This window comes from Physeter macrocephalus, chromosome 7 (assembly GCF_002837175.3).
Source record: "Physeter macrocephalus isolate SW-GA chromosome 7, ASM283717v5, whole genome shotgun sequence".
In the NCBI taxonomy this organism is placed as follows: Eukaryota; Metazoa; Chordata; class Mammalia; order Artiodactyla; family Physeteridae; genus Physeter; species Physeter macrocephalus.
In genome coordinates, this window is record NC_041220.1 from 142042448 (window position 1) to 142055564 (window position 13117).

Consider the following 13117-nt stretch of genomic DNA (forward strand, 5'->3'; position numbering starts at 1 on the left):
TTTCCCCTGCCCCTGTGACGGTGGTGGAAGGCACCCCCCCAAACCCCATAAGGCCAAAACACAGGGATGCCACCTGCTCCTTCACCCTTCTACCCACCAGGAACTTCCCACAGCCCAGGGCCCCCAAGCCCAAACCCGTTTTGTTCCATCTGGTTCCGGTGACTTTGAAATGATATTCAAAGCTGTTGTCTCTGGTCATTTCTCTTGGTCACCAGGCATCAGCTGTCCACAGCCCAGGGACCAAGCCCTGCTGCCTGCACACACAGGTACTCAGATCACAGTTGGGACCACCATGTGGTCTGACGGTTCAGACACTCCAGGAGGCAGCTGGTCATACCACTTCTTGATTACTTCCACCGACAAGGGGCTCACTCCTTCTAAAACAGCCTACCCCTCTCCTGGATAGCTCACATCTTTGGAAATGTCATTCCAGCACTGAGACGAAGTGTTTCCTCTACTCTCATCCAGTGACCCCTGCTCCGCCCTCTAGGACCCCATGAGACAAATCCAAAGGCTCCTATGAAGGTGGCCCCTTAGGGGCAGCCACTGGTGTTCTCTCCCCTGAAGGCTCCCCCGTCTCAGGGACGTTTCATCACCCCAGGTACCCTTCTCCACACGCAGAGTGTACCAGGGCCTCCTGTGGATTTGGGGGCTGGAACTGGCAGGGTGCGTCTCGGCCCCCATTAGAGCAGGCCGCAAGGCTCCTGCCGCCACCGGCCCTGATTCCCAGCCCCGCCCCCAGCCCCCCACCCCATTCTCCTTCACCCTCTGCTGACGCCCAGCCCCACAGCTTCCCATCCCTTCTGTGTGTTTGCACCCGCTGTTCCCTGGGCGTGGACCACTCGCGCCCCCTTCTCCACCTCCTCCTCCAACACTGTTGTGCACCGCCTACTCCAGGAAGCCTTCCCTGATTTCCACTCCACTTCAGGCCCACAGGTTGCCTCTTCGGAGCACCCCCAGCTCTGTGCCTTCCTCCGTCACAGCCAGGCCCCACTGTCGTCCTTTACTGTTTACCGTAGACCCTGCAGTCCGGTGCGGGTGGGGGCTCCGGGTCTGTTCTCAGCACCGCTGTCTTCCCAGCACCTCCCACTGTGTTTCTGCAAATATCTACCAAGGGTTGGAGCAATGACCGCGTTGGCTTCTTTGACAACCGTGTCTCACGCTGAGTGTTTTCTAAATGTTGTAGTTGTCTGTTCTGCCAGCGCCCCAGGCCTGAGATCCCGGGGGCACAGCTGCGGCTGGACAGGTTGGGCTGGTCCTCGTGCAGCAGTAAGGCACCATGCACCACGGGGCCCCGGGACCGGGTACGGGGCTCAGTTAGAGGTGCTGGGAAGGCCTGGCTGAGGGTGGGCCATGGGAGGGGGCTCGGGGAGGATGGAAGACGCCGGATCGGGTGCTGTCGGGAAGCGGGGCCACGCTGTAACTGGGCTGCTCAGTGACCTGGTCTGGAAGGAGGGGGCTCAGGAGGCTGAGCCGCGATGGTGAAGGAGCCGCCCCGGCGCACTCAGCCTGGACGGCGCGAGGTCATTGCTGGCTGGTCTGTGTTCAGATGTGATAACGGCTGGCTCTCAGCTTTGTCGCAGAGGCCTGGTCTGCCGCTGGTGACACTGTCTGTGTCTGAGGAGGGAAGGCCCAGCCCGCGGTGCATGCCCGGCCGGGGCCAGGGGTCAGGGGCCACTGTGCTCTGTCCAGCTCCTGGCCCACTCCCTCTCCCATCACCCGTTTGCCCCCTTGCTCCTCCTCTTCCCTTCTCACCCCCTCCTCCTTGCCCCTTCCCCAAAGAAGCAAATGCTGCTCTTTTCCTGGGTCTTCTATTATATCCCGTGAGAGACAAGTTACTCCATCTCTGGGCCTCACTTTTCTCATCTTTAAAATGGAAATGATCACAGGTCGTGGAGTTGTTGGTTTTGATACCGATGAGCTGTTTGGGACAGTGCTGGCCCCATGACTGTCTCAGGAGTGTTGCCTCTCCTTCTGTTTCTCTTGCCTCGTGGTCTGGCGGTCATCTTTTGTGGCTTGAGCTTACCTTTGGCCTGTCTCTTCCTCCACTCAGTGGCTCACCAAGTACTCTCCCTAAGAGGAGTTTTGGGGAACAGAATTTTCTTCACCTTGTCTGTAACTCAGACGTAGGGAAGCCGGGTGCTGAGAGAGCATGGGGAAGGAGGTTAGTTCTAACTGAGGGAGGTGGAGGAAGACTTCCCAGAGGTGGGGCATTTGGTGTGGGGCTCTGAAGGATGAATAGGAGTCTGCCCACTTCAGGAAGAGCATGTATAAGCAAAGTAAAAGGGCATTTTCACCAGGATTTGGCTCGACAAGAAACCTAGTCCCTTAAAAACTTGTTTTTCCCCTCCTGTTAGGCAACCTCAACAAACCAGACCAAATACTACATCTCTTATCGTCGCAATGAATTTGTCCTGATGAAGCTGCCGAAGTATGCGTTGCCAAAGGTATGAGTGGGTTCCCCATTCCACCGGGCCCTGAGCCGGGTGCTGAGCCTGCCCTGACTCGTGGGGCTGCAGGGCTTTTGCACCTGTGCTTGGTGGTGGCCAGGTCAGGATGGATAAGAGCAAGCTACTCCCCCCTCCCCCTCCAGCTACTGCCCCCTCCCCCTCCACTCCATCCTCACATGTGCCCAGCTTCATTCTGTCTTAGCACTTCTGCCATGTTCTTCCCTCTGCCTGGTTTTTCTTTTCCCCAGACTCCTGCATATGTGATGTTTCAGACAAATGTCTTTTCCCACTGACCCTCCAGGCTGGTCCAGACCTCGGTTTCCTGCTCACACCCCACCCTTCTCCTTCCTGACACTCAGGGTGCTGGGAACCCCCTGTGTCCATCCTGCTTTCAACTAGAGTTTCCAGGTCTGGGGGGCAGTTTCTGTTTTATTCACCTCTGCATTCCAGCTGCCTAGCATAGTGCCTGGTAGATAGTAGGTGTTCAATTATTGCTACTTCCTTCCCCTTGCCTGGCAGGCAAAGAAGGGGGACGTGGAGGCTGTCCAGACCCTGCCCCTGCCCTGCCTCAGGGTGAACTCCACAGCCCCCTCCCTACTGATATTTTATTCCAACTTTACAAAGGAGGTGGTTGATGTTCAGAGAGGCTGAATATCCCGTCTGAGGTCACACAGCTTGTAAGAAACCAAAGCAGGTTTCAAACCGAGGTCCGAGGTCCAGGCGAGTCTGAGACCAGCCTTCTGCCACATCGCCCTCCAGAGGACGGTCTCCATCCCATGGACATAATTCAGAAGCGCAGATTGAAGCAGCCCTCCTCCCCCACATACTTATCGAGCATGAAATGTAAGCTAGGAACAGACGCTACAGCTGTGAGTCAGACATCCCGGTTTCCTGCCCTGGCTGGGTTTTCAGAGGAAACAGGCAGAAAGTCAAGCAGACAGACCAATGTGTAAAATAATTGCAAGCTGTGATTTGTACTGCGAGGGAAATGAGAGGCCGAGGCAGAGAGTGATGGAGGGTGGGGGAAGCTTCCCTAAAGGGGATGTTTCATCTGAAGCCCAGAGGTTGGGGGAAAGCTGTTCAGATGTAGGACAGTGCAGGTGCAAAGGCCCTGGGGCAGGAGAGACCTGGCTGGAGAGTGGAGAGGAGGTGGATGCCCTGGCCCCTGCAGGCCCGGGGGCTGTGGCTTGCTGGAAAGGACTTGGATGCAGGAGCTGCTGCTCGGGACATCCCAGACCCCTCCTGAGCCAGAAATGGGAAAAGTTCCTGAGACTTTTAAAACCTTTTAAAAGCATCTCTTTAGAAAAAGAAAAGGAAGAGGGGGAAAAAATGGAAAGGAAAGGAAAGAAAGAAAAGAAGGAAGCTTAATAAAGTCCCTCCAGTGTTGGCCGAGTAAATAAAGGAAAAGCTAATGGTTTCATTTACGGCAAATGCCTTTGGCATCTCTGGGGGGTGGGGGGCCTTTCAGCTTCTGAGAGGCTCTTCCTCCGCCACTGGGGGCTGCGGCACCAGCAGCATCCTTTGTCCTAGTGTTGGGGGGTGGGGGTGGGTTGAGTGGACCCCTGGGGCTCTCCCTGCTCCCCTCTGGCACTGGGACCTGGGCAGATGCTGCCCCTTTCCTGGGACGGGGGAGGCTGGACCAGTGGCCAGGCCATTTCTGAGGGTCTTCTGAGGAGACTGCAGCCACAAGTCATGACCTCTGTGACCTTGAGCCCTGGCTGCACCTCCCTGGTCTGTGGCTGAGACGGCAGTGAGTGTTTCTTGGTCTTTCGGGGCGGGGGGAGGTTTGCAGGAAGCACCACTGCAAGTCGCGCTGCAGGCCCTTGACAGCACGTGCTTACCTGCTAGCGTCCCGTTTCTGCGGAAATCAGGGGTCATTGAAAAGAGTCGTGAGACTGTGATGCTAGTACTGCCCCCGCATCATAAGTGGTGACAGAAACAGACATGCCCCTCCTGTCATCCAGTTTCAAGGGATGGCCAGGAACCCACTTATATCGGCGGCATCTGCATTGGCACGACGTGTCCTCACTCGGGGGTCCTGCCCAGGACCCGGTGACAGACAGTGGAGGGCCATATGCACAAGTCCGGCTGCTCTCAGGGATCCCCCACCCCCACCCCGAGCCCTGCGGGGTCCTCAAGACCACATTTGGTCGTTGCTGAGAACCTTGCCCATCCAGGGAGCTGGCTGCTTCCTCTCCACCAAATTCAGGAGAGCAGCCAGACCCCAGTGTTCTCACCAACAAGGGAGAGCTAGCTAATTGGATTTCCTAATCAGATTTTGTTGTTATAAGGTGAATTTGTAACTCCTGCCTGCTTCCTCTCCCCAAACCACCCCCATCTTTTTTTTTTTCTTTAATTGCCCAAGTAACATCATAGAAACAATAAAATCAGAGCAGAGGGGAGCTCACCACGGCCTCCCTTGCTCCTTCCCCCCTCTCCCTCCCTCCCTCCCGAGCCCTGTTTGGCTTCCCTGGGTCCTGGGCCCCAAGCCAAGGCGACACTGCTGTAGCTGTATCATTGCAGACACTCTGTCTACAGCCTGGCTTTCACATGACCTGTCTCAGGAGAATTTTTCCCAAATGATACATGATATCCACCTTAAACGACTGCAAAACTTTCAACTCAGGAGACCGTACCTTGTTCAGCTAAGCCAGACTCCTGTTGTTTAGACATTTGGGTTGTTTCCATATTTCATCATTATAAACAATGCTGCCGTGAATATATTTGTGCCCACAGGTATTTCTTTTTTTATTTTCTCAAGTCAGTCTAAGAAAAACTTCTGGACAAAGGATATAAATATGGAGATTAGTTGCTTTCTAAAAGGGTTCCACCAGCAAAGTTAGAATAGACCAGTTTCGACACAGCTTTGCCAAATTTTGTGTTGTATCAATTCTATTTTCCTTGTACTTAAAAAGGTATAAAAGGTACCATTCTGCTGTTTTAATTCACCTATCTCTGAAACCTATGATGGGTAAGCAGTTTTTATTATATTTGCCAGCATCCTTTGCTTAAATTATTTACTTGTAGAGATTTAAAAAAAAATACTCATGTTCGCTAACAGAAAAAAAAATAGGCAAAGGCTATAAACAGACAAAAGAGGGGAAAAATCCAAGTAACTATTGATTGTATAAAAACACTCATAAGCATAAAGTAAATGCAAATTTACTTTAAAGTAAAAAATAGTCTTTTATCTTTAATACGTTTACATAAGATAAAATAAAACCCATAAAGCGTAAGAATAAAGGAGGAAGTGATGTCAGGGAAGAAGGTGGAGAGGAGTCTGTCTTCTCACTTAGACAACAATCCACTGGCAGAATCTGCCTGGTGTAATCGTTTTGGAACTCCGGAGTCTATTCAAAGGCTTGCAGCTTCCAGGGGAAGGCTTGCACCATAAATCAAGGTTAATGTCCACCGTTTTAGCTCTTCCCAAGGAAGCAGCTACCCATCTCCCACTCCTGCCCCCCAGCCGCGTGGCCGGCAGCTGTGTACATATTCCTAGAGCAGCAGGCTCGCAGCTTGCAGGAGCCAGGGTGGGCATAGGACCGTGTCCTTAAATATTGGACCTTGCCCCCCAGTATTGGGAGTCTGTGCTCTGATGGTTGATTGTTGCTTCTGACCATGCATGCAGACACCCAGGCACACAGCTCTTATTGCAGCCACCACCAGCTGAAGCAGCTTCCAAGGGATTTAAAGGGCCATGTTGCCAAGCCAAACTTGGGTCCACTCGCCCACGTGCAGCAAAGCCAACCCACTGACACCGGGTTGTGGTGAAGGAAAGTGCGGTGTTTATTGCAGGGCACCAAGCAAGGAGTCCAGGCAGCTAGTGCTCAAAATACCCGAACTCCCTGACAGGTTTCAGCAAAAGATTTTTAAAGGCAAGGTGAGGGAGGGGCATCCCAGGGTATGCGATCAGCTCGTGCGCAATTCTCGTGGTGGCTGGTGAGGTCACAGGGCGGGGTCATAGGGATTAACATTATTAATCCTTGGGCACCCGTAGTTCTGGGGCAACATGCTCATGATCAAGTAGCTAACTTCTCCCATTTGGGGGTGGTATTAGCATCTGCGAAACAACTCAGGAAATGTGCATCAAATACTATTATCTGTGTCCTTTAGAGAGGAGCTAAGCAGAGCATATGGAGCAGGGGTCTGTCCCAGGAAGTCCCCACAGGGTCCTGCTCAGTTACAGCCAGAACCTGTTTCCACTGCCACCCCACCTTTATTTTCCTTCTTTTCCTTTTGGGAGCCAACATTTAAGGACTAGGACATTCAAAAGCAACCACACATATGGAGGAATTTAGAAAGTCACCAAGCATGCCCAGGAAAAAGCTCAGGCTCAGAAAAGACCTGAAGAGGACTTCAGTTTACACCTCAGGCTGAGGTGTATCCTAATTTTTTATTTAGATTTTATTTAGAATCTAAATAAAAAATTAGGATACACCTCAGCCTGAGGTGTAAACTGAAGTTTCTAAAGTTAGAACATTTAGATTTTATTGCTGCAGGCTATACCCCTGACAAGCACATAGCCTGCAGCAATAAAATCTAAATAAAAAATTAAAAAAACAGCAAACCCTGAGGAAGGGAGAGAATCTGATTTCCAGAGTTACCACATTATTAGATTCCAACATCCAGTTTTCAATAACAAAGAAACCACAAGGCAAACAAAGAAAGTACAATCCATTCAAAGGGGAAAATACCAACAGAAGTTGTCTCTGAGAAAGACCAGATGGCAGATCTACTAGACATAGACTTTAATACAACTGTCTTCAAGATGCTCAAAGAGCTAAAGGAAATGTGGAGAAAGTCAAGAAAACAAAGTACAAACAAATTAGAAATATAAGCATACCTCACTTTATTGTGCCTTGCAGATATCGTTTTGTTTTTTTTCTTTTTTTTACAAATTATAAGTTTATGGCAACCCTAGCCCTGCATGGAGCAAGTCTATTGGTGCCATTTTCCCAACAGCATTTGCTCACTTTGTGTCTTTGTGTCACATTTGGTAAATCTCACAATATTTCAAAGTTTTCATTATCACCATATTGGTTATGGTAAACTCTGATCAGTGATCTTTGAAGTTACTAGTATAATTGTTTGGGGCCAACTTAATTGATCAATGCCGTGTGTGTTCTGACTGCTCCTCCAACCAACCATTCCCTCATCTCTCTCCCTCTCCTTGGACCTCCTTATTCCCTGAGACACAGCAACATTGAAATTAGGCCAATCAATACTCTTACAATGGCCTCTAAGTGTCCCAGTGGAAGGAAAAGTCACACTTCTTTCACTTTGTATTAAAAACCTAGAAATGATTATGCTTAGTGAGGAAGGCATGTTGGAAGCCAAGACAGGCCAAAAGCTAGACCTCTTGCACCAAACAGCCAGGTTGTGAATGCAAGGGAAAAGTTCTTGAAAGAAATGGAAAGTGCTACTCCAATGAAAACACAAATGATAAGAAAGCCAAACAGCCTTATTGCTTATATGGAGAAAGTCTGAGTCGTCTGGATAGAAGATCAAATCACACAACATTCCCTTAAACCAAAGCCTAATCAGAGCAAGGCTGCAACTCTCTTGAATTCTATGAAGGCTGAGAGAGGTGAGGAAGCTGCAGAAGAAAGTTTGAAGCCAGCAGGGGTCGGTTCACGAGGTTTAAGGAAAGAAGCAACCTCCATGACATCAAAGTGCAAGGTGAAGCAGCAAGTGCTGATGTAGAAACTCCCACACGTTATCCAAAAGATCCAGCTAAGATCATTAATGAAGGTGGCTACACTAAACAACAGATTTTCAATGTAAACAAAAGCCTTCCACTGGAAGAAGATACCATCTAGGACTTTCATAGATAGAGAGGAGAAATCAGTGCCTGGCTTCAAAGCTTCAAAGGACAGGCTGACTCTCTTGTTAAGGACTAATGCAGCTGGTGGCTTTAAGTTGAAGCCAGTACTCATTTACCATGCCCCAAATCTTAGAGCTCTTGAGAATTATGCTAAATCTACGCTGCCTGTGTTCTGTAAATGGAACAAAGCCTGAATGACAGCACATCTGTTTACAACATGGTTTACTGCATCAGGGGTCGGTTCACGAGGTTTAAGGAAAGAAGCAACCTCCATGACATCAAAGTGCAAGGTGAAGCAGCAAGTGCTGATGTAGAAACTCCCACACGTTATCCAAAAGATCCAGCTAAGATCATTAATGAAGGTGGCTACACTAAACAACAGATTTTCAATGTAAACAAAAGCCTTCCACTGGAAGAAGATACCATCTAGGACTTTCATAGATAGAGAGGAGAAATCAGTGCCTGGCTTCAAAGCTTCAAAGGACAGGCTGACTCTCTTGTTAAGGACTAATGCAGCTGGTGGCTTTAAGTTGAAGCCAGTACTCATTTACCATGCCCCAAATCTTAGAGCTCTTGAGAATTATGCTAAATCTACGCTGCCTGTGTTCTGTAAATTGCAGCTGGTGGCTTTAAGTTGAAGCCAGTACTCATTTACCATGCCCCAAATCTTAGAGCTCTTGAGAATTATGCTAAATCTACGCTGCCTGTGTTCTGTAAATGGAACAAAGCCTGAATGACAGCACATCTGTTTACAACATGGTTTACTGCATATTTTAGGCCCAGTGTTGAGACCTACTGCTCAGAAAAAGATTCCTTTCAAAATATTACTGCTCATTTGACAATGCACCTGGCCACCCAAGAACTCTAATGGAGACATACAGTGAGATTAATGTTGTTTTCATGTCTGCTAACACAATATCCATTCTGCAGCCTATGGATCAAAGGGTAATTTTGACTTTCAAGTCTTATGATTTAATATATGCATTTCATAAGACTATAGCTGCTATAGACAGTGATTCCTCTGATGGATTTGAGCAGTCAATTGAAAACCTTCTGGAAAGCATACACCATCCTAAATGCCATTAAGAATATTTGTGACTCTTGGGAAGAGGTCAAAGTATCAATATCAACAGGAGTTTGGAAGAAGTTGATTCCAACCCTTATGGATGACTTTGAGGGGCTCAAGACTTCATGGAGAATGTCACTGCAGATGTGGTGGAAATAGCAAGAGAACTAGAATTGGAAGTGGAGCCTGACGATGGGACTGAATTGCTGCAACCTCATGAGAAAACTTTCAGGAATGAGGAGGTGCTACTTATGGATGAGCAAAGAAAGTGGTTTCTTGACATGGAATCTAGTCCTGGTGAAGATGCTGTGAAGATTCCTGAAATGACAACAAAGGATTGAGAATATTACATAAACTTAGCCGGTAAAGCAGTGGCAGGGTTTGAGAGGATTGACTCCAGTTCTGAAGGAAGTTCTACTGTGGATAAAATGCTATCAAACAGCACTGCTGCTACAGAGAAAGTGTTCATAAGAGGAAGAGTCAATTGATGCAGCAAACTTCATTGTTGTTTTCTTTAAAGAAATTCCCACAGGCACCCCAACCTTCAGCACCCACTACCCTGATCAGTGGGCAGCCCTCAACGTCGAGAGGCAAGACCCCCCACCAGCAAAAAGATTATGACTCACTGAAGGCTCAGATGATGGTTAGCATTTTTTAGCGATAAAGTACTTTTTAACTAAGGTATGTACATTTCATAAGACATAATGCCATTGTACACTTAATCGACTACAGTATAGTGTAAACATCACTTTGATATACACTGAGAAACCAAAAAAGTCTGTGTGACTCACTTTATTGTGATATTTGCTTTATTGTGGTGGTCTGGAACTGAAACCACAGTATATCCAAGGTCTGCCTGTACCAAAAAAATGGATAGAACACATAAATGGAGCCAAAAAGAAATTCTGGAGCTGAAAGGAGCAATAATTGAAATGGAAACTCCACTAGAGAGATTCAAAAACAGATTTGAGCAGACAGAAGAAAGAATCAGAGAACCTGAAGATAGGACAACTGAAATTACAAAATCTGAGGAACAGAAAGAAAAAAGATCGAAGGAAAGTGAACACCATCTAAGAGACCTGTGGGACACCATCAAGTGGACCAATACACTCATTCCATAATGCGTGTCCCAGAAGGACAGGAGAGAGAGAAAGGGGCAGAAAACTTATTTGAAAAAATAGTGGCCCCAAACTTCCTTAAAATTGATGAAAGACATGACTGTAAATATCTTTAAAAGCTTGGTGAGCTCCAAGTAGTATAAACACTAAGAGTTCCACACCAAGACACATTATAATCAAACTGTAGAAAGACAAAGAAAGAATCTTGAAAGCAGCAAAAGAGAAGCCACTCATCACATACAAGGGATCATCAGGAAGATTATAAGCAGATGTCTCATCAGAAACCTTGGAGGCCAGAAGGCAGTGAGTTGCTATATTCAAAGTGCTGAAAGAATTTGGTGAAGGTGTTCGTTCATTCGGCTGTTCCCTGGATTTTATGTAAAAATCTGTGGGGAAATTTCCCCTATCATGCTTGCTAAAAATGTTTTTAAACTTTCCAAAGTTACTTCTTTAAAATGTTTTCACTACAACTAATGGAATAATGCAAATATATACCATTTCTACCCGCTTACCTCTCCATTCCTCCTTTCCATGACAATCTCACATCTTCATTCCTCAGAGTAACTGTTGTAGGAACTCTTAGAGACATCTCAATATTCGTTTTTCTTCTTAACAAACCCCAAATTTTAGCTGGTGCATTGCTTCCCAGCTAGGACTATATCTCCCAGCTTCCCTTGCAGCTACATGTGGTTGTTTCTAGAATCTAGTCAGTGAGATTAAGTGGAATTGTCACATCTGGGAGACTTCTCAGAGTTCTCCTTTAAAGGCGAGCCTTTCTCTCCCTCTTTCCTCCCTCCCTCCTGTTGCCTTGCATGTTGACAAGATGGCTGGAGCTCTAGCAATCATCTTGAACCATGAGGACAAGGGCCATATCATGGGACAGTAGAATGGTGACCCAGAAGGAGCCTCTGTCCCTGGTGATTCCAGCTTCCATCCTGGAATGTCTGGACCTCTTTTACATTCGTAAGAAATGAGTTTCTATCTCATTTGGGTCACTTTTATTTCCAGTTTCTATTACTTACAATCAAACCTAATTCTACCTGATAACAAACATTGTCAACTCTGGTGTTTCTTTCCACATATTTCTCTAGGCCATATAGCTATATATACATGCAAACACATATACATATGTGTAATTTTTAAAATGTCTTTTGTTTAAAAATGGAGTCAACAAGCGTCTCTGCTTCTAACTTTTTAAGAAAAGAATAATGTAAAGGCAAATTTAAGAAAAAGATTGCATATTATTTATCACTCTCTAGTCAGCAAAGATTTTTTAAAGACTGTTTCAATGCATGAAGTAAAATGAGCGCCCTCTAGCCCTGCTGGTGGGGAAGGAAAGTATACTCTCAGGACAATGATTGAACAACATGTAACAGAGCTTTAAAAATGTTCCTACTCTCCGATGCAGCAATTTCCCTTCTTAGGTTTATGTTGAGGAGATACAGAGATGCGGAGATCTATGTCTGGGAGTGTTTATGACTGTCTTGCACATGGTGTTGGAGATGCTAAAAGCTCACCAGTGGGAAATATTCAATGAAATACGGTACATCCACAAAAGGGAATACCATGCAATCATAAAAGTGGTGTTTATAAATAATGTTAATGACAGAGGAAAATGCTCCCCATATAATGTGAAAGAGCAAGCTGCAAACCATACATGAAAAAGTATATGAATCCCACTTGGGAAAAAGCCCAGAAGTAAACATTTTTAAATGTTAAAGTCAGGTCTCTCTAGGGGTAGCACTACAGGAAACTTTTGCTCCTTTACACATTTTTCTTTGTTTCCCAGATTATAGTAAACATTTACCGAGGTGCGGGGGAGGCAAAGTCAGAATTAATGCAATAACAGTAAATACTGATTGCTTCTCGTGTGATTAATTCCGGGCACTGTATGAGCTCAGAAACTCCAGCCGATGGGAGGCTTTTTCCTGCTGAGGCCGCAGAATGACCAGTACCCCAGTAGACACAGTGCAGCCTGGCCTGTGGCCGAGCATGGAGACATAGGAGGGGAGGTGGGCGAGAGGAGCAGAGATGACCTCACTTCCCAGGTTTCACAGGCATCCCTCAGACGCCCTACCACCCTACTGTCCCATTTCACAGATTGGGACCACCAGGCCTGTGACTCCTGACTCTGTAACCCCTCCCTGGCTGTGAGCTGCTTGGTCCACCCATGTCTGTGTGTTAGATTTACAGCCACGGACCAATGCCCCGCTCGTGCTGCAGGGTTCTCCCTGGTTGGGAGGTGCATCACAGGTGTTTCACAGCACTGCATCCCTTTTCTGCAAAGCCCCTTCTTCTGGCTGCACAGCTCGGGGTGGGGGGGGCGCAGGCAGGAGGGGAAGGGGCCTTCACCAGCCTGTGCCCTGCCCAGGCAGCCTCCTCTTCTCGCAATTGAAGGTCTTGCTCGGCTGGACAGACTAGGGACCCGATCTGCTATTAGAGAAAGAGAAACATTTCCTGTCTCTGTGCCCTAACATCAGGTGAGAAATGCAAAAGGAAGTGTACCCCCAAACTGCACCACCTGCAGTGGGCGGGACAGAGGGTTGTAGCCAGCTCCCTCCCTCCACCATCCGGCTTCAGCTCCCAGATCTTGGCAGCTCTACTGCCAGAGGGGCAATAAAAGTCTCAGAGTGATAGAAGGCAAACAATAGAGGCTGCA

At 47.6% G+C, this 13117-nt stretch overlaps 1 protein-coding gene across 1 annotated transcript in view; it reads left to right on the plus strand.

Annotated features, from left to right (window-relative positions):
- The window catches only part of SORCS2 (sortilin related VPS10 domain containing receptor 2), a 97177-nt gene that overhangs the window by 19678 nt on the left and 64382 nt on the right, over positions 1-13117 (plus strand). The window contains exon 6 of the mRNA XM_028492572.1: positions 2358-2447. Within this exon, the coding sequence (XP_028348373.1) occupies positions 2358-2447 (90 nt within the window). The remainder of the gene's footprint in view (positions 1-2357; positions 2448-13117) is intronic.